The following is a 26,959-nucleotide window of genomic DNA, read 5'->3' as shown; positions in this document are numbered from 1 at the left end:
GCTCCTGCTTTCTGAGAATGAAAAGTTAAGCTGGAAGAATTATATATACACAGATGTGAGACATTATCAAAGCTCTTTTTGGTGTTAAAAAATATAATCTCCTGTGATCCTGCCCCATAAATACTAGAATTTATTGCTTAAATGTGAAGTTGGATATTTGATGTTTCAGCTTTATACCTGGTGAATTATCATCTCAATAAATAAAAATATCTATTAATAATGAGTGAAAATACATAACTACTTAATTTCCTGATATAATGTCTCTACTCACAAAACGAAACTGTAAGATATTTCTATTTTAAACAAAATCTATACCTTGGGCATGTTATTAACATAAGCTGAACTCCTGATTCTTTACTGATTAAAAAGAAATGATTTCCAAGTAGCAATAGTGGAAAAGGAGGGCGAGAAGGCCCACTGATGCAACCCCCAGAGAACGAGATGCAGCTCTGTCCTCTCTCCAGGCTCCCACTCCATCACTGGAAGCTCTCGGCATAATGCTAGGCCCCTGCAGGACTCAAAAGAAACAAACACAAAATCTGCTCTGAATTAAAAAATGTCACCTGGAGATGCTGTCAAGGCTACATCACCTAATCCACCAAGGCAGCCCAGCACACCTGAACAAAACAAATATCCTCAATGCTGGCCACTCAATTTACCTTTGGGTGGAGATGAATTAGGTCATTCCATGGAAAAGACTACCATAAGTCTCCCTCCCCATTATAGAAAGGTTGATAGGAAAATAGAACCCAAACTGAACACCGCCAAATAATATTAAGACACATATCTCAGTGGTTCTCAACCTTTGGCTGCCTAATCAGAATCACCTGGGAAGCTCCTAAGGGTCAGTCCAAAAGCTCGGGCCGCATTCCGAGCTGCATGAGCTCTGACTGTCTGGGAGTGGTACCCTGGCAGCAGCAGAAAAGCCCCCAGGTGATTCCAGTGTGCAGCCAAGACTGGGAACCATCGTTTCAGATGTCCTATGGCCTGATAAACCCAGCAGTCAGGAGAAGGGGAACTAGGGGGCCTGAAACTCAAGACACTGCAGGGAACTGATGACAAAGGCATCCATTTACCCAAACGTAGGAACTGAAAAACTTCAGACAGAACCAGCAGAGGCCTGGTGATTAAACCCCTTGAATTCAGCCTTTCCAGAGCTGTGGTTGGCTAGATGGCCTAAGCCCACCATCTCAACTGTGACTTGGAATTCAGCAAAAGCTTCTAACAGAAGAAGAAGCTTCTTCTTCTTCCTTTTTTTTTTTTGCCGAAGAAGATTCACCCTGAGCTAACATCTGCTGCCAATCTTCCTCTTTTTTTTTTTGTATGTGAGCCACTGCCACAGCATAGCCACTGATAGACAAGTGGTGTAGGTCCATGCCCGGGAACCGAACCCAGGCCACCAAGGCAGAGTGTGCCAAACTTAAGCACTAGGCCACCAGGGCTGGCCCGAATAAGATGCTTTTTGAAGGGAATTTCAGACCTCACACCTCTTGAAACACTGAATTCTCAGTTAGGTACTTGGAGTGGAATAGCAGGCAAAATATCCCTCTTACCATTTAATTATTAACTCTCCTTTTTAAAAATTTTGTTTTTGTTTTTGTGATAAGCCCTTGCAATTGTTTGTGAAAGTTACATGCAAATATGATGTGACCCTACTGTAGTTAAGAGCTCCTAGAAGCAGGAGGGCAGGGAGGAAGCTGAGATCAGCTGACAAAGGAGCCTGCAGACCTCATTCTTTTTTCTAGGGATCACTGAATATAGATCTGAAAGGCTTTTGAGAAGTCAGGCAGGGCTGTCCTTTGCCCTTGGGAAATTCTGAATCTAAATCATCCAGCCAGATTTTGCCGAACCTTTAAGGGGATCAGGAAGATTTCCTTCACTGCAGGACAGGCCTAGAATGAGAATTTCCCAAGTTGGAGACACTACAAACAGCAAAAATATGAAGCTCTCTGGGCTTCAGTGAAATCATGACTAGTGAACATGAGTTATAAGCTAAGTTGGATTTAGGAGCCCTGCCACTGAACAAATGCCTTTGTACTATTTATTCAAGAAGTCATAAATTCTGATATGTGCTTATACGACACTCTAGAGAGACATTCATAAAAATTAAGACTTATCAACAGAGTGAGCAAATACATATGAATCATTTCTTTTAAAAAAAAAAGGCAGGCAAGGTATAAGAAAACAATCTTCAAGGCTGTATCTTAATAGAAAAAACATGTTGGTTAAAAACCAAATGCTGAACTAAATTTCAGATCAATTTCCTTTCCTAAGCAGCCTGTCAAGTAATTGGCAAGGATTTTCAACAAGCTAGCTGAGCAATAATCTCACTAATATTTACAATAAAACTCTCTCAAATCACTTTTAATCCCTTTCTGCAGACTTTTAAGAAACTGCTCCCAGCTCTGAAAAAATCAGATAATGAAAATAAATAAAAGGTGAGGGAAGGATGGCACCAATGTGAAAATAGAAGCTTAATTAAGGTTTTTTTTTTTTTTTTTAAAGATTTTATTTATTTATTTTTCCCCCAAAGCCCCAGTACATAGTTGTCTGTCATAGCTGCACATCCTTCTAGTTGCTGTATGTGGGATGCGGCCTCAGCATGGCTGGGAGAGTGGTGCCTCGGTGCGCACCCGGGATCCGAACCCGGGCCGCCGGCAGCGGAGAGCACGCACTTAACCGCTAAGCCACGGGGCCGGCCCTTAATTAAGATTTTGTTTGTCCCTGTCTTAACTAATCAATTGTTTCAAGTGATGTGATACTTTGTAAAGAAATCATGTATCACGCTGCTTAAAGTAATTACTTAATACTACTGGAACACTAATCATTTTATGACCTAAGCATGGTACTTTGTTAGTTTCGTGTTTGGAATCAGGACTAGCTGACAGAGAAAATTATTCAGAAAACAATAAAGAATGGATGAAGATAACCTAAACAAGTAATAGAAGAAACAATGAGTCCACCTGCGGTTTTGAACTTGCCCCAATAATAACCTTATATTTCTCGAGTGCCATTTAGTTTGTAAAGCACTTCCTTTTGCTCATGCTGGTTTATGAAGTAGGTTATGCAGCATGTAGTGTCTGCATTTAACAGATGGGGAAATGCAAGATCAGAGAGGTTACAGGGCTTCCCCCAGGACTAGGGTCAGCAAACTACAGCCCATGGACTAAATCCACTTGTGGCCTGTTTTTTTACGACCCATGAGTTAAGAATAGCTTTTACATTTTGCAAACAGAGTTTACAAGGGAGCCCAACTCATTGGTTTATGCATTGCCTATGGCTGCTTCTGCAGACAGAGACTGCACAGCCCTCAAGGCCAAAAAATACTTACTCTCTGGCCCTTTACAGAACGAGTTTGCTGACTCCTGCCCGAGACCCACAGGGGAGTCATGAGCAGAGCCCAGATTTTTGGGAACCAATCCAGTGTTCTTTCCACTCAATCTTCTGCCTCTCCTTAAGCCATTTCAGCATGTGGTTCATCCCAGGCATATGTTTGAGGGATAAGAGGACGTTTATGAATCAAGCATGTAGGTAATTGAAGTAGAAAGAGAGAAAGCATTCAGAATGGAGCCAGATACAGCAAATGAGGAGGAGACAGGAGGTACAATTGACTTATTTCCTAGTTTCACAGGTCTGTGGAAGGAGAGGAATTCTTCCCCTGGATGGACCATATCCAGAGTCTCACCCATGCCATATTTAGATGATTTAAATGATGAGATTTGGGACCTTTAGAGCTGGTATTTAGATTAGATTTGAGACTTAGAGTTGATGCTGGAACGGAGTCAGACTTTTGGGGATATTGGAATAGGGTTGAATACATTTTGCTCGTGGGAGGGACATGAATGGGAAGAGACAGAGGGCAGACTATAGTGAGTTGAATAGTGTCCCCCTGAAATTCATGCAAACCTGAAACCTCAGAGAGTAACTTTATTTGGAAATAGGATCTTCGTAGATGTAATCAAGTTATGATGAGGTCATACTGGATAAGGGTTGGCCCTAATCCAGAGATTGGTGTCCTTATAAGAAGAGGGAAATTTGGACACAGACAAAGAGGAGAATGCCATGTGAACAGAGAGACACAAAGGAGAGAACTCCATGTGAAGACAGAGGCAGGGACTGGAGTGATTGCATCTACAAGCCAAAAGAAACCAAGGATTGCCAGCAACCACCAGAAGCTAGGAGAGAAGCATGAACAGATTCTCCCTCAGAGCCTCCAGTTGGAACCAATCAACCTTGATTTTGGACTTTAAGCCTTTATAACTGTGAAAGAATAAATTTCTGTTTTAAGCCACCCAGTTTGAGGTACTTTGTTATGGCAGCTGTAGGAACCTAATGCAGATTAGTGGGCAAGTGGACATGGCCTCATGAAAAAGAATAAAGATTCAGAGAAAAGGAGAAAGTGGTGGAATGTCAAACCCCATAAAACCTTCTGGTTTAAAATATAAACTCAGAGTACCTCTAGAAGACCTTAAGGGAAACCAAAACAAAAACCCAGATACCTTGATTACTAAATCTGACTGGGTTTTACAAACACATGTTGCCAAGGTAAGCAGAACTGACTTACAACTTGAGCCTTTTCTTCCCAATAGGTCTGTTTACAAACCCATCCCCAAGTTCCGAGCTTTCCCCCATCACCCCACTATGACTGGGAAACAAAATGCATTTTACAACAGAGGATAATAGATGAACTAAAATCACTGCAAGGATATTCCTGACATACCTCGTCTCTGAAATTTTCTTAAATTTCCACAGATGGCCTAATTTTTAAAATAACTTGTACAGGGTGAATAAAAAAGAATTGTACACGTTCAAAAAGATATAATGCATGTACTCAAAAGCAACGTGTAAAGAATCATCACAGTCACTTCTAGAATCTCCCAATGGCTCAGCATGCACCTCTCATATTACTTGGCACCAGATATACTAAAGGATAATTCCCCCACACACACACAGACACACACTTTTCAGCATAACACTGTTGAAGGTTGAAGCTGTAGGCAAGATACCTTCCTTCATTTCTTCAAGATTGCAAGGAAACAGCGGTAAAGACATGAGGCTGCAGACATGATGTACAGATAAGTCTAAATTTGGTGCATGCTGTGTTTTCCTATGTAATCCAGTCACTGAGTAATAAGAAATTTAGATTGATTGTTTTGAAGCTCTGTGTATAGCACATATATAAAATATATGTGAATACAGGTGCCACAAGTTCAGGATAAAGTTGTCTTTGGGGTCCATACTAAAACACATGCAATTCTCGCCTTTTACCTGCTAAATTCTTTTTAACAGATCCATGAGAAACTCATCTTAGGATTTTTCTTTTTATCATTATGTCATATTGTAACTTGGCATCAATTATTTTAAATAAATTCTATTTCTACTGTAGATTCTTTTTTTTTTCCCTGAGGAAGATTGGCCCTGAGATAATATCTGTTGCCAATCTGCCTCCATTTTTCCTTTTTTCTCCCCAAAGCCCCAGTAGATAGTTGTATGTCATAGGTGTATATCCTTCTAGTTGCTGTATGTGGGATGCTGCCTCAGCATGGCTTGATGAGCAGAGTGTAGGTCCGCACCCAGGATCCAACCCGGCGAACTCTGGGCCAGCAAAGCAGAGCATGTGAACTTAACTGCTATGCCACCGGGCCGGCCCCTCTAATGTAGATTCTTAATGAACTCAGACACAGTATTTTCCTGTGGATTTGCATTCCAATATACCATATAAAATTTCATCTGCCTCCTCCTCCCACCCTCCTGCCTCATTATTTTCCTATGGTCTGAGATTTGCATTTTAAATAACCAGTGGTAATAGGAAAGCAAATGCCAGCTTGATACCATTACTTTATGAGAGTCCATTGCTAGTTGGGACATAAGCATTACCCTCATAAACAATCAGTAGCTCTCAAGAAGGGCTCGCTCCCAAAATAAATAAACAAAACCCACTGCTTTCTGTGAGTAGTCTGCAGGGCATTTGTGAAAATACTTCCTAAGACTGGGAATTCTTGAAAAGTTGGCCATTGTAAACCCACAATCTCCATTGCTCCAATGAAGAAATTAACTGGATATCTTAGCTGAAAAAGAAATGCACATCTTCCTTTTCTCAGCACCCGAAATAAGGAAGCTAAATGACTGCCCACATGTCCGAATCCCTGCACACTGGGTAGCATCACGTTACCACGTGATGGAACTCCCACAGAAACAAGACTGCAGGCCGACTAAATTCACTGCACTCCTCCAGAGTTTGAGCTCAAGAGCTTATTTTGGCCTCTGACCAAAGCACTCAGTAAATCTTTTTGTTCAAAGACACAGCTAACCTGTGTAGCAGAGCATGCATTCCCAAAGAGGGCCAACGCCCCATAGGCGCTTTACCTTATTCTGCTCACACACATACTGGATCCGCAGGGTGTCCATGGCTCTGATCATGGCTTGCATGGCGGTGAAGATGTTTTGGTAAACCAGCTTCGTGAACCCCTTTCTGTCTTCATCGCTGTAACCAGACCCATGGATGATTCTCATCTGCTTGATAAAGGTGCTTTTGCCACTTTCACCAGTTCCTGTAAGACAAAATAAGTAAAACACGCAGTCAGCAGGCTTCAAAGGGAACACACTGAGAAAGAAAGGCCCTCCTGGCAGTGTTGATCCACATCAACAGGTTGATGGGGTGGACATGGAAAGGGTCTGCAGAAAGCTTATGCAGTTCTCGGCTGTAGGGTAGTAGCACCCTAAACCCGGGGCAGAGGGTCCTTACCCGAGACCCTTCGCTTTAGGCCTCGAATATCTTTCTCTCACACATACAAACACAATTTATTAAGGACACATGATTGTCTCTGTCACTTGGAGTAATCCTAAATATCAGCTCTTGTGACTAACATGGGTTAGGCCCTAGGGAACTGTTCCCACACATCCTTTGCCCTAAGTCTTCAAAACAATTGGCAATTGTGTCTGAAAGCCCCAAATACTTGCGAGTTTCCCCCACTGCCAATACAGCAGTGGTAGTGATGGAGGCTGCTTCAGAGTGCAGGGAGGATTCGAGCAGCAGGAACACTTGCATAAGAGAAACTGCTAATGAACTCGTCAATTCCTTCCTCACAGACACGTGAATACAACTGATCTTTGTACAACGAAGCACCATTCCTCAGTTGTGCCAAGTGTCTATATTCTTGCACCTCCTCATATTCCAATTCAGAGTTCAGAAGCTCCTTCAAACTCATAACACTTGCACATGGCAGCCGGGGAACATTTTACAATATCAAACCATCCCTATTGCTCTTAAATTTGTATAGATGTCAGGATATAACATGTGTGAAATATGATGCTAGGGCTTCACATTAATATTAGATTGAGATATTGCTTGAAAAGACAGTTAAAGTTGTAGTATAAATGATAGAGATTTATATGATTATTTTCTGATAGTTTATTGTACCTGAAACTAATATAATATGTCAATTATATCTCAATAAAAAAAGATAATTTATTGTATGAGATCCCATTACCATACTTGGAACATCATATGTTATATTCATGGTTCATTTTCAAATCTAAGTGTTGCTTTAAGAATTTTAACAATTCAGGTTGATATGTCCTCAGCAGGGCAAAGTTTCTTCAAACTGAAATTAATAAGAAACCAGCTCAGAACTAAAATGATTCAAGAAAAGTTGTACACTTCAAATGGGTGAATTGTATGGTATGTGAATTATATTTCAATAAAGCTGTTACAAAAAAAAGAAAAGTCATCTAACTCAGTATTTCTGTCAAAAGAACACAAATTACATAAAAAATCTTAATTAAAACAACAGTGATTTTGCTACAAGGGCAAAAAATTATGGAATAGGAAATGATTTATTAATTATAAAATCTTTATTTCATTCCTCATCTACATTTTGTTGATCAACAGAACACCTAGACAGTGCAATTATAATTAAATTCAATCGTCTTTGATACTGTGCCAACTCTTAGTCACATAAAAACCCCAGTTGTACATATCTTTTTTGACATTTTAGTTATAGAGACATGTTTGTCATGGTGAGAGGATAGAACACATTGATAAAATTTTGTTAGCTTGATTATAACCTATAACTATTTAGACTTTTGGGATGGGGGTCTCCATTTGTACTCCTCTGAGGCCCTATAAACATCAGGGCCTTGAGAAACACTTAGGAGCCTCATTCAATTTTTCCATGTGGATAACTGAGACAACTCTTAGTATTTGATAAGATTTTTCTTTGTAAGAAAAAAATATTCCTTCAGATTGATCTTCTCAAAACTCAAACTCGATTTTCTGTCTGTCTCCCCATCCTTAGCTCAAAACCCTCAATGGCTTCCCACTCCGCTCAGGAAGACAGACAAAACTCCTTACTGTGGCCAACAAGGCCACGTATTCTGGCCCCTCCATCTTCACCAGCCTCTTCTCACAACACACTTTCTTCTACCCTCTGCCCTCCAGCCACAATGGCCTCTCAGACCATCCCTTCTTGCAGCCTTTGCTCGTGCTTTGCACATTCCTGGAATGGTCTTCCTTCGTCCTAATCACCTTTGCTCTTGGCCTGGCCTCCCTGACGAGGTCAAGGCCCCACACTCTAGGTTATCACGGTACCATGAACTTCTCTTTGTAGCACGTGTTCCAGCTGCACTTTTGCCCATTAATGTCATTCTCCATTTAACATGTGTCTCCCACATCAGCCTGTGAGTCCCATAAGGGGAGACAGGGGCCATGTTTGTTTTGACTCACATTGTCTCCCCTTGTGCCAGGTATATGCCTGACACTTGGCACACGCGTAATAAGCTCTTTAAAATGTATTTTAATTGTGGTAAAATGCACACAATGAAATTTACCATCTTAATCATTTTAAGCCTACAGTTCAGAAGTATATTCACATTGTGAATATACATTTGTGCAAAATGTGTGAATGTATATTCACAAAATATACATTTGTGCATTGTTCTCCAGAACAATTTCCATCCTGCAGAACTGAAACTCCATTCCCATTCAACAACTCCACATTCCTCCCTCTCTCCAGCTTCTGGTAACCACCATTCTACCTTCTGTCTTTAGGAATTTGACTACTCTAGATACCTCATATAAGTGCAATCATACAGTATTTGTCTTTTTGTGACTGGCTTATTTCACTTAAGTTTCAGTTTCAGTTTAAGTCCTCAGGTTTCACTGATGTTGTAGCATGTGACAGGATTTCCTTCCTTTTTAAGGCTTGAATAATATTCCAGTATTTTCTGAGTACATGATGCTGATAAAGAATTCATCCAGTCTCAACTACCTGCACTATCCACAACGTGGGAAGACAGGTTGGGTCATCCTCTCTCAACCATCCAGCGTGCTATGTGGGTAACAGTGACGGCAACCATGGCAGAACAACCCAAAAAGTGGCTGAGCAGGAGCCTTATCCCGATTCTGGGGATAGTTGCAATAATGGTGAATATTAGAGTAGTCAGTATGTGCCAGGTATTCTACACATATGATCTCCCCTAATCCTCACAACCACCCTAAGAGGTATGTAGTATTATTATCTTCTTTAGTTAACAGATGAGAAACCTGGGGCTCAGATTGGTTAAGTCATCTCTGCAAGGTCACACCATTAGGAAGAGAAAGACAGATGTTCATTCAATCAGACTCTAATGACAGATGACTGTCAGAGAAGAAAGTCAGGGTGGTGACCAAAGGGACTTAGTTATACTGGTCTAATGAGGACAAATCTCAAGTTCACAGCCGCACACTGAACCCTAAGCCCTGGCAGACCCACCATCTTGCAGGCTTACGCTGCTGGGGCATAAGGAAGAAACTTCAGACTGGTGAGTGCCTTCAAAAGCAGCCTCACTGCCACCTCCAGAGGCAGGACAGGCGGGTGCTGTCTTCCCATGTCAGAGATGAGGAAGCTGGCTGTGAGTCAGTGAACAGGGCAAGGTCAGTGCAAAGGCAGAGCTGGGGCTAGAAGCCAGGCTGCCGATGCCTCGGCCTTCAAGGTTCATCACAAATATCACCTCCCCTGAAGGAGTTTTCTTCCCCTCCACCCTCCCACAGTCAGGCCTGCCCTCTTTGGGCTCTCAAAGTGCCTGTGGACACCCCGGGGAGCACATCCCTTAACTGCTTGTTTGCAGATATGTCTCTCACTACCCTCTTAGTCCAGTAAGAGTAGGGCTTGGGATTCACTCATTCACCACGAGCCCTGTGCCTGCTACATAGTCGGCTCTCAAAAAATGGCTAAATGAAGGAATGAATGGAACAAACGCGTGAAGTCACTTTTCCTCCATAGGTCTTATATCATGGACAACCGCAGAAAAATGAGATATAAATTGTCCAAAGATGATTGTGATAAGACCAGGTGCCCCTGAAGCTACCATTTCATGAGGATTCTGGGCTGCCCAGATCCCACATGATAATGTGAGGACCTGTGGGAAGACCCTATACTGTTAGAGTTTGGTCCAAAGTCCCGGATCGGATTAGACGTCTGCTCTCACAGAATCTTGGGGTCCCTGAATCTCCTCTGGTCTATGTTACTGCCACACTTTCTCCTGTTCCACCCCAGCAAAGTTGAACTCTGGTCCAGGGCTACCTTATCCTAAGCAAATATTAATACTTCCACATTCTACACACCATGAAGCTGACATGAACGGAGAGATTATGTAACTACCTCAAAGCAAGCTGTGATTTTGTTCCTGAAGCCAGAAAAATCACTTAAGACAACAGTCCAATTTCTACACCAAGGTAGAGAACCTTTTTAGTAATAAAAGCCATTCACTTACAACAGGTCAAAGCCAACCCCACCATCAGCCCCAAACACAGAAACGTTTTTAAAAAGTCCTTGATTTTTGCTTTTGGACATGGAGAATTTCAAAAAGAAAGTGCTAAAAGTGATTTTAAAGATTAATGCAAAAGAAGATACAAACGCATTTGATCAATACCAATATTTTTAAAATATTCTTCAGTTTTATATTGTGGTTATTGAAGAATAAAATACCAAACATGGAGGAAAAAAAGGACAAGTTAAAGGCAAAGAAGAGAGATTAAAAGTCACACACCCCTGGGGGCTGAGGTCAAGAGAGCAGAGACTGTGGGAGATCCTCTCATTCTCCGTTAAGCCTCAACACAACCCAGTTAGTATCTTCTTTTTCCAGGAAGGAAACTGAAAATCAGAAAGATTACATAGTTTATTTAGTCTTTGTCCAAGGTCAAAGTTTTTCCAAGGTCACTCAGTTTGGAAGTGTTGAGTCTTGGGTCTAAATCCAGATCTATGTTGGTATATGCACTTCCCATGCTAACACCATGTGCTAGTTTTACACTGTTTCCCCAAATAAACGGCCAAGTCACACCCTCCTATCAGCTTAGGTACTGTCTTCAGCTGGTACTGCGATTCCAATACTCGAGAATTTATCTTTAATCCTTCAGAGCTCTGGTCTAAATAAGATGGTTCCAGCAGCAGATGGGGGCAGGAAAAGAGGGGGAGGTAGTGGGTCTCTCTGCAGTGACAGCTGTGACCAGGTCCACAGGGACTGGTAAATTCAAGTTAAGGATCTGAGTTGAGTTTCCTAACCTGTTCTAAGCAGAAACTCAACACTCAGACATTGAGTACAACTATTCATTTATTCTGGGCAAGTAAAAGAAAAATCTAAAGGATGTGATTTTTAGAATAAAAATTATTGGTGACGGGAGGATTAGGTGAACTTAGCTTTTATATCCCACCCAATTGTGTATTAGAATGTGTGGTTTGGCTCAGTAGCACAGGTCCACTCTGCTTGGTTTGTATCTCTTTTAAAGACTTTATCATTGGCTCCCCCCACAAAATCAAGATGCTGGTGAGGGCTGCTCCACAGCCTCTGCTGAGAGCCAAGATCACCCTCACCCTGGGAGCAGCTTTTTGTTTCTCAGTGATAGGGGAAGGCTTTGGGTGGAAGGTGAATTTTGGTGTCGGGTTACTAAGGGAATCAATCAGAGGTGACAAGGAAGGGTGGGGGAGGGGCAGGGTAGAATGGGGGGAAATCGAGAAGGGGACCACAGCCCAGAAGGACTTTCGCTTCTGGACCCAAGGCTGTTAAAACAGGGTGGGAAAAGGAATAAAATTACAATTTCATTTCTAGATTCTATTCCAAATATAAGTAAGGGAAATGGCTCCTCTTCCATTTAGTTTTTGCTTCACTGTTTTCATACTTGAACAAAAAAACCCAACAGTGGTTATAAGTACTTCTAAACTTTCATTATCATTAAGAGCCTGCTACGCTTGAGGTTCTTGCTCATCATCACCCGACTGCTGTAACTATCGTCTGTAATAAAATCAGCGGGGAACCTCTGGGTAAGCCGCTCTGGCTGGTAACAGAGATTCCCCCGAGGGCCTGCTGCCTGTTCCCTGCCTTCCTGCTCTCTGACCTCCGGGCAGGAGAACAAACTGCTTCTCCTGTAAGGCTCGGCTGAGTCTCTCACTGTAAAGCTCTGCCCGGGGGTCCTCCGCCTCCCCTAGCCTTAAACAGGAGTTATTTCCGTTTCCAGAGTAGACACTCAATAAGTGGTTAAACCGAACATCCACAGCTTGCTACTCTGGCATGGTTGGCATATACCGATAATTTGTGTTCTCTCGTGTAAGTTAAATCTCACCTCCACCAGCTTCCTGCTTTCTGGGGGTGAGGGGTGTGCACCTTGCAGGGCTGGGAGCTTTCCTACAAGAGGCCTACCTCTGGCACTCACTTAACCAGTGTTTCCCGAAACTCTGTCTTTTGTGTCCCTACCTTGTTATTTTTATCATATCCATACACCATCCATTTAATTATATAATATTTAAAAATTTTTTTATTTAAATAAGCTTGTTACGAAAGGAAACATGAATGTCATAAATGAAAAACCAGTATTATTTGCCAGGATTAATCAAATTAAATATATTGTAATAAAATCAGACTACAGCGATATTCCAACTAAAAACATCTTGTCTATCACCAGTGATCTGGGTATCACATTTTGGAAAACAATACAAACAAATTATTGTCCTCTTTATGTGAAATTTACCCTTTTACTTTCCATCCTTAAAAAAGCTCCCTCCTCTCTCTCTCTAGAGGCTTCTGAAATTCCATCCATAAACCTCACCCAGCTGCAAAAAAACTGAGGGTTGCAAGTCATGTAACCGAAAACGGGCCAACAATACGTCAGCACTAAAATTCTACACTCTTTCTGAGCTTTGAGAAAGCAATATGAGGTTAAAGTTTCAGCCTAATTTTAAATACACAGAAAGGCTGTTGGGAAAAAAAAACACACAAAAGACGTTGCTTCTTAGGAGCCAGGAGGGAACAGAGGCCAAAGCAAAATAAATCCTTTCCAACTGATAGACCAAGGACATCTAAACAGAAAGCCAATTGTTCTCAAGTTTACCTAAAATCCTTAGTAAAGACCGTCTGAGAGCAGAAGCAAGGAGCCCATAGAGCTTCGCAGACGGGCAGAGCCATCTCCAACAGTCAGTGATGTTTTCTGAAACCATCAGTGAGAAGTCATTGTTTTTTGCTCAGTTTTACAGAAGACGACAATATAAACAGAACAAAATGTTAAGTCAGAACACAAATGGGGACATTCTGGACGTTGGTGTAAATGATCTATGAGACCAGTGGGCAGAAGAGGGTATGGACGTACAGATGTGACCAGCAGGCTGGCTTTATAGGGACAGGGCCTTATTTCTCTAGTTCCCTCGTATCTTTGGAGCCTAAAACAGAGCACAGAGTAGGAGCCTAATAAACATGGGTGAATGGGTATTTATTGACTAAGACAACCAGGATGATCACGGTTTGGAAAGCAATAGGAAGTGGATTTGCCCGGCCAAGAGAAGACTTGGCCGGCAGGCGCCCTGCCGCTTGCGTTTTCTGCTGAGGACACGCAGGACCCAGTGCCAGCCTTGCAGGGAGGCTCAGGTTCCGTATCAGGGTTTGCTGGTGGGGGTGTAGACGAGTTAAGAGAATTCCTTTTGGAATCTTTAAGCAGGAGCAGTTCTCAGCAGCCCCGAGGGCCTAGAGACTTTGGGGCACCCTCCTTGGCCCCCTCTAATGCACAGCTGACTCTGGGCAGTAGCCACCCCATGCAGTGGGAGTTTCTGCCCCTGTGAGTGCAGCAATCCTGGGACTTATTATTCTAAAGATACTGATTTATGAGAGAATCTGGATAATGCTGGGGAAAACTCCAAATGATTCCCTACTGCTGTGGTCGGATTGTTTGTGTTCCCCACAAATTCATATGTTGAAATGCCCAAGGTGATGGTACTAAGAGGCCTCTGGGAGGTTATTAGGTCATGGGGGGGAAGCCTTCATGAACGGGATTATTGCCCTTATAAAAGTGACCCCAGAGAGCTCTCTTGCCCCTTCGGCCACGTGAGGATACAAGAAGTCTGCCATCTGGAGGAGGGCTCCATCAGAACCCAACCTGGATGGCACCCTGATCTTCCACCGCAACTTGCAGCCTCCAGGCTGAGAAATAAATTTTTGTTGTTTATAAGCTACCCAGTCTGTGGTACTTTGTTATTACAGCCCAAACGAACTAAGTGCAATCCAGTGGAGGGAGAGAGACACAATAAAAACACAGATTCTTGGACTCCTCCTCAGTCCAAGTCTGAGTGGCCCTTGCAGGAGGCCATGCATATGCATTTTTAACCCCCACTCCGGGGGTTTTGATGCCCCGGTCCACAGACTGGCTGGGAGCTCTTTCTCCAGGGCTCTTCCAAGGGGAACCTCCGCTAATGTGACCTACCTGGGAATGCAATGTTCAAGTTTTTATGTCATTTTCAGTTTAGCTGATGGGTTTTTACACCAAGTTCCAATTTCATGTCTATATAAATAAAATATCCCCACGGGAGCTGTTCTGCAATTTCCAGGGGGAAAACATTTTTAAAGCACCATAAAGACCCACTTATTCAAGCCAGTCCCGCCCACTTCTGCCCAGCCCCTTCATCACCATCGCGACCATGTTACCGTCCCCAGCCTCTGCTCCTGCAAGTAGAGGAGGTGCGACTTTTCCCATAAAAGGAGAATTAGCAATGACCTAGGCAACACAGACTGGAGACGGGGTTCACGGCTGCTCTCTCAACCAGAGGTGAACACAGGCTTTTGAAACAAAAAAGGAAAGCTGACAGAAATTAAGTGATGAGCCTCAATAGATGGCTTAAGATTAAAAAAAGAAAAACTAACAATGAACAATGAAGCAGAATTTAGAAGATGATGTATTATATTTGATAGTCTTCTTGTTTTGTTAATCTGCAAAATCATCTTTAGTGACTAACCAAGAAAAGCAGCCATTCCAAGTATTACTTGCCACTTTCTGTCATGTTTGGGCCTCATTTTGATCAAGAAAGTATTTTCAAGTCCAAATTTGATTTCTGAGTAGTTCTTATATCAGGAAAAGCCAAAAGGTCATGGTAACAATGTTTAATCACAAAGAATTTTTGAATAATTGTTTTTCTAATTTGAAGTATCAAAAGTAATGTGCTTCTCATATTTGCCATAACTGCATTTAAAAGTTCAAATGCGGGACCAGCCCGGTGGTGTAGTGGTTAAGTTCCCGTGCTCCACTTCAGTGGCCTGGGGTTCGCAGGTTTGGATCCCGGGTGCAGATCCATGCACTGCTCATCAAGCCATGCTGTGGCGGTGTCCCACATACAAAATAGAGGAAGATGAGCACAGATGTTAGCTCATGGCCAATCTTCCTCAGCAAAAAAAGAAAGTTCAAATGCAATGAGACAAAGCTAATTTTTACTCTAAATTAATTTGCGCCATTTACCTATACAACTAAATTTGTTACATTTACCTAACAACTACAATTTGTTACAAATGTGGTATTCTTAAAAATTCAATACAAATGTTTAGCTTAATATTAATGGCTTTATGTCAGGAAACAGTTGTCATTGATTGATATCCATCCCTTGTATGTAGTCATATGATCCAGAAATCTTTACTACCTGCCAAACATTATAACTTACCCTTCTCGCTTCCATAAACAGTTACATAATTTTGCTCATTCTGTTTCAATAGCTCATCTGTATAAGATTCTGGAAAAGTAACAAAATATACAGAAACTTAACAATCAAATGCTGGCAGCTGGTCCCATGGTGCAGTGGTTAAGTCCGGTGTGCTCTGCTTTGGTGGCCTGGGTTCATGGGTTAGGACCCCAGGTGCAGACCCACACCATTTGTCAGCCATGCTGTGGCGGCGACCCACATACAAAATAGAGGAAGACTGGCACAGATGTTAGCTCAGGGCTAATCTTCCTCAAGCCAAAAAAAAAAAAAAGAGGAAGATGGGCAATAGATGTTAGCTCAGGGCTAATATTACTCAAGCCAAAAAAAAAAAAAAAAAAAAGAGGAAGATGGGCAACAGATGTTAGCTCAGGGTGAATCTTCCTCACCAAAAAAAAAAAAAAAAAAAATGAAGAATCAAATGCTTGTAACTGACAAACCTCCATTTTGGAAAATGCCCTTGACATCAATTACTTTTCCCTAAAAATGAATAAACCACACAAAGGATAGGGAGAAACCTATTCAAATACACTCTATGGCTTACAGCTAAAACATTAGCATTTCCGTTGGAAGTACAGCTCATTTCACTTGTAAGGAGAGCCATGAGATCACTTTCTGCTCTGCGACTCTGACTCATAATTGTTTTACTTTCCAAAAAGACAAATTGTAAGCATTTTCAGAAACGGTTTTAAATTCTTCCATGGTTCACTACTTCTCCTGAAAATTAACATTTCCCCCATTCTTACAGAAATGTTCATCAGGAAGTCATAACACCAGGGCACTGGTAAGACTTTGACCTCTCAACCTTTGAAAGAACATGAGGAGTAACCTAACACAAGAATGGTTAACACAAGAGTGAGTCTCAAGTCAGAACTTGTTCTTGCACAAGTTATGATTGTCTGAAAGTTTTTGCTCACGTTGAAAAGAAATTGGAGGAATAGTAGAGCAAAGACAAAAATTACTTAAAGGAAAAGAAAGCAGCTCTAAACAAGAGAGAATGGACTTAAAATCCTTAAGCCTCAATAAGGGCAGGCAAGGAGACAAGGTACCCACTTTGAAACACTGAAGCTTTTTGCTGAAACACCAACAACTACAGGGTACCTGACCTACTCTTCTATCATCCTCCCCCACACCTAAAGATAAATTTAAATGAAAATAAATTAAATGTTAGTTAAAAGTAGCTACTAGTTCAATTAAATGTAGGTTCAGGTTAGGAGTGAAAGCCCCCCGGGGAATTCTAAAACTGTAGGGCTTTAAAAGCACCACGCGCTATCATCCACCTTGGATAGTTTAAAATTGTCTCTTGGGCTGGCCCCAGTGGCCTAGCGGTTAAGTTCAGCACGCTCTGCTTCAGCGGCCCAGATTCGGTTCCCTGGCACGGATCTACACCACCACTCAGCGGCCATGCTGTGGTGGCTACCCACGTACAAAACGGAGGAAGATTGGCAACAGATGTTAGCTCAGGGCGAATCTTCCTCAGCAAAAACAAAAAAAATTGTTCTCTTGGAGTCCTTCTCACCATTCTGGCAGGATATGAAATTAGTTTTATTCAGATTTAAGTAGATATACAAATAGGTGTATGGTGTTTTTCAGCCCGCCGTTGTGATTGAAGAATTTACCCTCGAAAGGTCCAGTTTAAGAAAGCATGGGTTGGGGCGGCCCGGTGGCATAGCAGTTAAGTTTGCATATTCCGCTTCACCAGCACAGGATTTACCGGTTCAGATCCTGGGTGCGGACCTATATACCGCTCATCAAGCCATGCTGAGGCGGTGTCCCATTATAGTAGAACTAGAAGGACATACAACTAGGATGTATAACTATGTACTGGGGCTTCGGGGAGGAAAAAAATAAAAGAACGCATGGATTAAAATAATAGCAAGCTACTGGCAAGGTGACATCAAACCACTTACAACTCAGGCCGTGTCACTGTTGCCTCCCTTTCTCTATCCCAGGAGGCCTGCTAATTCCCAGGCCAACTTGTCCAACTCATCATACGGCTCCAACATCACTTTTTCCATGAATCCCCCTGAATTCCCAGGTGGAAAGACTCATTCTGTTCTCCCTGTTAGTGCCATATCTTTAAGTACCATTATTATTGCCTTTATCATGATGTTTACATGTTTCTATGTCTTCTCATCAGTCTGATTTCCTTTAGATTAGCAAGCCTTTTCTCTACTTTTGAACCCCAGCACCTCAGACAACACCGGCCACAGAGCAGGTGCTCAATAAATGTCTGAATATTTGAAGAACTACCTTATACCGCTTTCCTCAGCCCTCCTCATCTCATCACCACACGGCCTTGGAATCTTTCCTACCACTTAATTCATGGGGGCCTTTCCCAACGTAAATGAAATATGCTCTCCCCCTTTAATTCTCCTCTCAACCCCCAAATCAACAAACAAGTCTGTGCCCACTCAACTCTTGAGTTCTCACTAAATGGTCTTCATTATGGCTTCATCCTCTGACAGAAAGAAATTTCTTTTCTGGTGTACAACGGTGAATCAAGTAAGGTGACAATCGAATTCAGGACATGCTCAGGGTCATTCCAATCATTTGTTGAGCATGTACTGAGTGCCTAGGCTGGGGACTAATTCTAGAGCACGCATCTCCACCCAAGGGGGAAAGGCCAACTCCCCGGTTTCCTTTCCTCTAGGCCAAGATCCCTTTGCGCCTCAGTCCCCCCAGAACCATGAGCTCCAGAACAACTCAGACTAAAACATTTGCATGAAAATTTTTCAATGTGTCTCTCACTGATATCCAAAAAAATTACTTAAATATATATATTTAATTTCCAAAGGACAGTCTAATGATTCATGACTAACAATAATCTCCAGCCCCACTCATCAAGATCTCCGTGGGAAGATGTTTTCAAAGACAGGCTGGACTCCTCTCTCCAGGGTCGATTAAAATAACCAGGATGGCCATATCTTCTGGTTGCCCAGGACAGGCCTAGTTTATAGCTGTTGCCCTGAGGTAATTATTAATAGCATCCTTTTTCATTTTCAAAAGTATCCTGGTTTGGACTATAAAGTATATGGACACCCTTAGTATAATTCTGCCATATTGGGGTTGGGAGAGACTTTACAGTCCCTTCTGGCTTTACAACTCTAATTCACTGCTTAAATATACAGCCCAAGATAAGAAGATCCATAACCAACCAGCTTTTCCTTTTCATACAACCTCCACCTAATAAAAAAATCCAGCTTTACAGAAAGACAACTGTGGGAGTTGCTCACATGTTTCTTATGCTGGTAGGATGTACTTTTTGACTTCGCTATAAAACTAGCTGAACAACATAACCCAGCTAGCTGCTTTGTTACAGACAGTGGGAAAACCTATGCAAAAGAGGTCACTTCAACTACAAGAAATCTGTATATGAGATAGCTATTATCTGTATTAATTATATCTCCAGTGACCTACTTATGGGAAAAAAAAATACTTTCTACCAAAAGCCAATTTGATGCATCTTCAAAGGCTGTAATTAAACATGTAAAAGAAATTCTGTTGTTCCAAGAAAAAAAAGAGGCAAAATAAGCTCTCTCTTTTCTTGTTCTATCAACTACTGGGATGCCTTTGCTGTGATAATAAGGAACAATCTGCCAAGGTGTGGGGAAGCAAAGGAGAGAGATTTGAGGATTATTCTCATTTTACCTCAATGATACAGACAAGTTCATGTGGCCTTTTTTTTGGAATGATGTAGAAGGCAGTGTGGCAAAATAATTACAGCAAGGCTCTCCATTTTGAGTTGAGTATTATTATCTTAGAGCTAAAGGGCTTATCTTTGCTGGAATCCCAGATTTTTAATATACTAGTTCATTGTATGAGGTTAAACAAATTACTTAAACTCTTTGAATCTCAGTTTCCTCATCAATCAAGTGGGCAGAATAATATGACTCATTATCATTTGCTGTGAGAATTAAAATCACTTTAATTCTAGAAAGCGGTATTCAAATTATTATGATAACTGATAAGAGTGGTTACTGTGGAAATGGAGAGGAAGAGGGAACGGAACAGTTTGGAAGACTGAGTGCATTTGAGAGATAAGCTTAGCAATAGGAATTATAACATTTGAGACCAGGAACTTGGTGGCATTTCTAATAATAATGAGGAAGTTAGAAGTGGTGCCTGTATTTGTTTCCTAGGCTGCCGTAACAAAGTACCACAAATTGGGTGGTTTAAAACAACAGAAATGTATTCTCTCACTGAGCTCTGAGCGAGAATCTGTTCCTTGCTTCTCTCCTAGCTCCTGGGGGTTGGTGACAATCCTTGATGCTCCTTAGTCTGTGGCAGCACAACTTCAGTCTGTGCCTTTGTCTTCACATGGCCATAATTCCTCCACGTGTCTGTGTCCAAATTTCACTCATCTTACAACGACACCAGTCATATTGGAATCAGGGCCCACCCTAATCTCGTATGACCACATCTTGAGTTGATTACATCTGCAAAGACCCTATTTCCAAATAAGCTCACATTCATAGGTTCCAAATTAATCATGAATTGCGGGGACACCCAGTATAGCACCTGTTTGGGAAAGATGATCACAGGCGCAACACTCAGACAAACCTGATACACTAATTATTGGTAGGGTTGTACAGAAATGAAAGGAACAATAGGGGATTCCTGCACATTTTCTAAACATAGCAAACTTTTTATACGTCCAACATGAAAGGGAAAGGGGCTCTTCATTGTTTCCACTTGTATTAACCACCAAATAATTTTCTCTTTATAACTTTTCCCCTCAACATTTATTATCTATGTGAGGCAACTTCCTTAACTAAAGTTACTTTATTAGGAGTAAATGTGGGTAAGTGATCAGGTTATTCAGTTTCTGCATCAATGTGGCAATGTCATTTTAATTTCATCAGCAATAACCTCAGAAGTTTGGACTCAGGGGTCCCATTCCCATTTTCTTAGGTCAGTACATTGTTCAACTTTTTAATTTTAATTTGAACATCTTTAGATGAAGCATACATTGGCTAATTCAACAAAAACCTTCTCCCATTCTATCCCTAGTCCCTGCAGTCTTATACCAGGTCCAGTCACACATTTACAGTACCTGCTGGAGCCACGGAAGCATGAGTTTGCCAGCTCTGAACTCCATGATCTCTAACAGGCTATGGCCCTGAAACCAGCTGTCCTTCTCCAGCTAGGACCATAACTTTACTTCATTTCACCTAAAATTCCCTTACTCGACAATTATAGGCTAACCCTTTTCCCTTGTTAATCGGTTGTTTTGTAATTATTCTCAGTTCAGCTTTTGTCTCCCCCACAACTAAATTAAAAATAGCTTTGTATTTTGTATCCTCCCACAACACCTAGCCTAACAATCTGCACAGAACAAACATTCAAATGCCTGCTGGCGAAAAACGAAAGGGCCAGCGAGACACCATCCTGCAATTGTTCTCCTATTCCAGGGCTCGACATGGCACCACCCTTCGAGTTGGACAAAGGAGCTGCAAACTTCAGAGGGCCTCCTTCTGGGCCTCTTTCATCTCTCCCCGCCCAGTGGAGACATGAGGCCACAGGGCCAATGGGACATGCCCACGCGTAGTCCAGGTCTTCTTTTCAGCTTCAAGACTATGCTCCGGGCACTTGAGACCCTGGAAGTTCACTGCCCAAATTGCCCCAAGCCCTATTCCAGTGCCTACGTGGGCCCTTCCCCAATCCATCCTCTTGAGGGCAAATACGCTGCTGATGTGCGCATCCCTAGGCCTGAGACAGATGTTTGTGAGGGGGTGTGGACAAAGCTTGGATGTGCTTTGTAAGGGAGGTGCAAAGGGCCTGAGTGCATGTAAAGCCCTTTGTATTGTGAGTGGGAGGTGGTGGTGATAAAGAGACACCAGCCAGGGGCTTCCATTTGTATTCTTGCCTGGGCCCTGCAAATGTTAAGTGCCTCCTTGGCTCAATATGCACTCAAGGTTGAAGAGGTAAATATCAACGGCAAAATTCTCTTATTTTCCACTTTTACCCAGGACATACTCTCCCAGCCTCAGTATATTTTGATATAGATCTACCCAGTAGAGAAACATCTGAGTCAGTTATTTGCTGAAAGGATGATAGACTAAAACAGAGAGTACTTGTTTTCCCCCAGGGTTTTTGTGTGTGTATGTGTATGTGTGTGTGTGTGTGTGTGTGTGTGTGTGTGTGTGTGTGAGGAAGATCAGCTCTGAGCTAACATCCATGCCAATCCTCCTCTTTTTGCTGAGGAAGACTTGCCCTGAGCTAACATCTGTGCCCATCTTCCTCCACTTTATATGGGATGCCACCACAGCATGGCCTGACAAGCGGTGCGTCAGTGCACGCCTGGATCCGAACGCGGGCTGCCAGCAGTGGAGCGCACGCACTTAACTGCTATGCCACGGGGCCGGCCCCTTCCCCCAGGGTTTTTAAGAACTGAAGAAAACTTTAAAAGCACGTAAGAATGTACATATTATTGGCTAAATATGCTAAGATTCTTCTGAGTTAGCAAGTGTTTCTGGACCAGCCATATTACCCAGGACAATCAGGAGTGATGTCACATGATCCCATGTTAATCAATATCCATCCTGAAATAACCATCATCACAGTGCACATCTAGGCTCCAAACACATGCATTATCATAAAATGCATTCAAGTTAGGCACAACAGTGTGAAATCAATTTGACAATACTAATTAAAAGTGCTTAAAATATCTTCAAAGTAGCCATTAAATCACACTTTATATATTCTCCTATAATCCAACCATTATCTACACTTTGAAATCCAAACAGACTCTAATGGGAGATGGAAGTGAGATGGCCTTCACAGGATTTTGCCAAAGTCAGGCTGCCCATGGGAGAAACGAGCTTAGTTATAAGTTACAGTGTGCATATTAAAAGGGTCACTTCCATATTCACTCTCATACACTGGAAATTTAATTACATCAGGTCTCATGATCGGACTTGAGATTTTCCCTTACTGGTTGATACTGTGGGCCTAATTCCTGCTTTAAATCCTCTATGGAAATGAAAATTCAGTTCTGATTTTCCTGACGAAGACTGGATATCTCCAAGCAGTCTGCTTAGTCTTCCCCTGTCCCTACCCCCACCCCAACATATATGGATGAACTTTTTTTCCATTATAGACTTAACGGAAAAAAAAATTCAACCTCTGTGGCAGATTAGCTAAGAATGTTCATTATACTTTATGCAGAATTTATGTGCCTGCAAATCAACAACCCAAATCAAGAACCCTTGGCTAACGTTCTTTGATACAGTTTGATGTACATTCTCTAGCTGTTCTTTTCCTCCTCTCTCTCCTCATTCTTTTTCAAATTCTGAATCTTCTTGGGTTACTGGAGGATGCAATTTCCATTCATCTACTGATTTTTTACAACCCGAACTCTGACCTGCAGATAAGCAGGGTCTTTAAATTTCTTCATCTGGATTGTGACATCTGGTCAACAACTGGCTGACATAAAGTCCTTCCCCCATGAAGTACATCTGTGGCAGACACAAGACTACTCAAGAGACTAGAACAATTGAGATCTCGTCATAGACACACACACACACTCACTCACCCACTCTTTCAAGTGACCCCAAATCACCAAGCCACCAGGAACTGAAGTTGCTTCCAGATTGAAACTTAAGTCCTGTTTCATGGGACCCTTCCCTGCTCCTAAAGTCTGGTCAGTTCCCGCCCCACAGGAGGAAATATAGGGAAAAATGCACGGCAAGGATTCTTCTCCTACCAGCTCTGAGGAACAACTTTGCGAAACAAGAAACAATAAGAACAAGGAGTTGGTAGCATGCTCTTTGTTTTTTTAAAAGACAATCATTTTCATTTTTTTGACTTATTTGGTAGAAAATATTTGCAGTGATTTTAGAATGGCAATATCTGCAATATAGTCTTAATATAAAGATATTCAACACAATTATTTCTAAAAAGTTCTAAAATAAAAGAGAATCTTTAATATCCAGATTCTGGGGGATTATTTATTTACATAGCTGCTTTTCTGGTTTATTTCAGTGGAGAGTGGTGGTGAAAAGTGAAGGAAGTGTGGAGGCTTTGAAAGATTGAGAGATGAGCAAATCTGAGAGAAAGATTTAAAAATGAAAATAATCTAAGAAAAGATGGTCTGAGCATTTTTAGGTTTTTAAAGCCTTCGGTTTTGGCACAAAATAAAGGGTTTGTTGATAAACTTTTCTAACTAGACTTGAAAACGGAAAAACTCTTCTTGATCCTGTACTTTGAGCTATGTTACAAGTTACAACAACTGGTAAATTCGATTTTATTTATAATAATTGTATATATAATTATTTATGATAATTACTTTCTGCTCCTTTAAGAATTCCAAGATCACCTCACAAACAACGATTATTCTCTGGTATAATTAAGGAAACAAATACTACAAAAGACTCAATTCACCCAGCAAGTGGGCAGGGGCAATCTCTTCCAGAATGATCTACCATTGTAACTCTAGTTAGCCTTGATACATCAAAGAAATAAGAGCTAATTTTAAAATCATTATTATTTTACCTTAATTTTTTATATGCCTCAGACATTTTGGGTTCTTATTACCAAATATAATTAGTCCTGTTAAGCACCACAACTAAAATGCCTATAACAATCAGATTCTAACTTATTTTCCATCTAGCATCAAGCAATGGAAATCTTGCCAGACAATGAAACGCCATAATGTAGGCTAACAGGAGAAAAGCAAGGGTAACTCAACCAGGGTTTTCTAAAGGTTGCCGTCTGCTGTGTCATTATGAGAATCCAGATAAGGACCACTCCCGTTGACCTAGTGATGATGTGACATGCTGGAAAAGCACATCCCAAGAAAAAAGGCATATCAAAATCCCAAACTAGCTTTACAGAAGCTAACAATTCTCATACATCATTCAGAGGAGCTTCATAAATATGTATCATTAATGAAATGGTTCAATCTCAATTATCAGTCTTGCTCTTTGTTTTTTCTCCTCCAACCCAACTCTTGGATATGGCAAGGCTCCTCACTTTGTAGCTCTGCCTAAGACTACGCAAGAGACAGAGAAGGGAGAGAGTCAGACAAGGACAGTTTACCGAGAAACCATGTGCCAGGCACCTCACCTACCATTTTCATAAATGGCATCTTAATAAATAGTGTTGGGACTAGATCTTAACTATATGGGAAAAAATTAGACCCGTATGGCACATGAAAATAAATTCCAGATGAGTTAAAGATTTATAAGCAAAAAAACTGAAACGATCAATAAACTTCAAGGAAGTAAATGTGAATATTTGTCCAATATTGCATTGGGGAAATTCAGACAATTTTAATATAAACAAATGTAAAATACATCATAATAAAAACATGAAAAACAAAGGCCTTGCTGGGGAAAACCATTCTAACATAACAAGGAACTTATATTTTTCATTTAAAGAGCTATTGCAAATCAATTTTTAAAAGACAACATCAATAGAAGAAAAAGCATGGAAAGCACAAAAAGGCAATTCACAAAAAGAAAATACAAGTAGGCATATGAAAAATATTTGGCCTCACTGTAATGAAAGAGTACAAATTAAAACCAAGAGATACTGTATTTTGTCTGTTAGAAGGGCAAAATTGACAAAAATTCTATTGTTAGTGGGAATATAAGAAAACAGACACCCATTCCGATTTATTTCTGCAGCACCTGTGCACAGCAATATGAAGACTATGACATCTTGTATCAACATCATTCAAAATGTGATATCACATCATCCAGAAATTCCAATTCAAGGATATGTAACCTAAAGAAATTGCTGGACAAGTGGCCAAAGACATACGTAATGAGACAGTGATCACAGTGTTATATACAATGACACAAAATAAATAAGAAAAAATTAAATGCACAGTGGTAGGAGATGAAATCAACTCCAGTTATGGTGACTCTCTACAATGGAAATATTATGCGGCCAAGAAAATCAGTGCAGATGAATACTTACTGACATGGAATGATGTTTCTAGTATGGTAAATGAGAACGCAATGCGTAAAACCAGGAGCGAGTATAATAAAGGTTAAGAGGGCTCCCTGTACTCAAATTCTAGGTCTGCCACTCACCTCCTGCCTAACCTTGAACCTCAAGGGGCTCCTCTGGAAAATGGGAAGGATGATGTACAAGTATTTAGATCAGGGCTTAGCCCATAGTAAACACTCAGTAAGTGTTAGTGTTAATTCAAGGTCAAAGTGATCTGGGTTATTTTTATGCTTGCATGCACATGCGCACACACACACACACACACACACACACATACATATACATATACTGTTAAGTTGGAATTATAGTCACCAAATGTTAATAGTGGTAATCACTGGGTATTAGGGATATAGTGTTTGTTTTTATTAGCTGTGCATTAAAAAGTAAGTAAAATTCTGGGCCGGCCCCGTGGCTTGGCGGTTGAGTGCGCGCGCTCCGCTGCCGGCGGCCCGGGTTCGGATCCCAGGTGCGCACCGCTCCTCCGGCCATGCTGAGGCTGTGTCCCACATGCGGCAACTGGAAGGATGTGCAGCTATGACAGACAACTATCTACTGGGACTTTGGGGGGAAAATAAATAAATAAGATCTTTAAAAAAAAAAAAAAAGTAAGTAAAATTCTATCCCCCTTTGGTTATGAGCATATCATATCTGTTAGTTATCAAAATTTAAACCTAAGAGTTTTTGCTAAAATTTTTTTGTAAGTTTTAGTATCAGTTTTACTTTCATGAAAAGCAAAGATACAGTCTGTTCTTTTCTCCCTATTCTCAATGCAAGGGCTTCATATCCTGTAGGCTATTCTAATACTAAAGTTATCCATTGTATATGAATTTAAAATGATACTAACTATTAATACTTCACTGAAAAAATTTCAGATCTCCAAGATAATTGTGTCAAAACATTCTCTGACAAGACTTTTGGCTGAAAGGTCTACATTTGTAAAACAAAGAATTAAGCTGCACTATATTTCCTTCCTAAATCTTCAGAAAAGTCTGAGCATCCTGCTCTAAACTGCTCACAGA

General features: G+C 41.2%; 1 protein-coding gene across 1 annotated transcript in view; it reads right to left on the bottom strand.

Annotated features, from left to right (window-relative positions):
- The window catches only part of GNA14 (G protein subunit alpha 14), a 172,265-nt gene that overhangs the window by 74,440 nt on the left and 70,866 nt on the right, over positions 1–26,959 (bottom strand). The window contains exon 2 of the mRNA XM_004439625.3: positions 6,367–6,551. Coding sequence (XP_004439682.1) covers positions 6,367–6,551 — 185 coding nt within the window. The remainder of the gene's footprint in view (positions 1–6,366; positions 6,552–26,959) is intronic.

This window comes from Ceratotherium simum, chromosome 20, assembly GCF_057802395.1.
Source record: "Ceratotherium simum simum isolate JZ-2026a chromosome 20, ASM5780239v1, whole genome shotgun sequence".
NCBI classification, from domain to species: Eukaryota; Metazoa; Chordata; class Mammalia; order Perissodactyla; family Rhinocerotidae; genus Ceratotherium; species Ceratotherium simum.
Note: the sequence above shows the minus strand (reverse complement) of the source record. Positions and strands in the feature narration are given on the sequence as shown.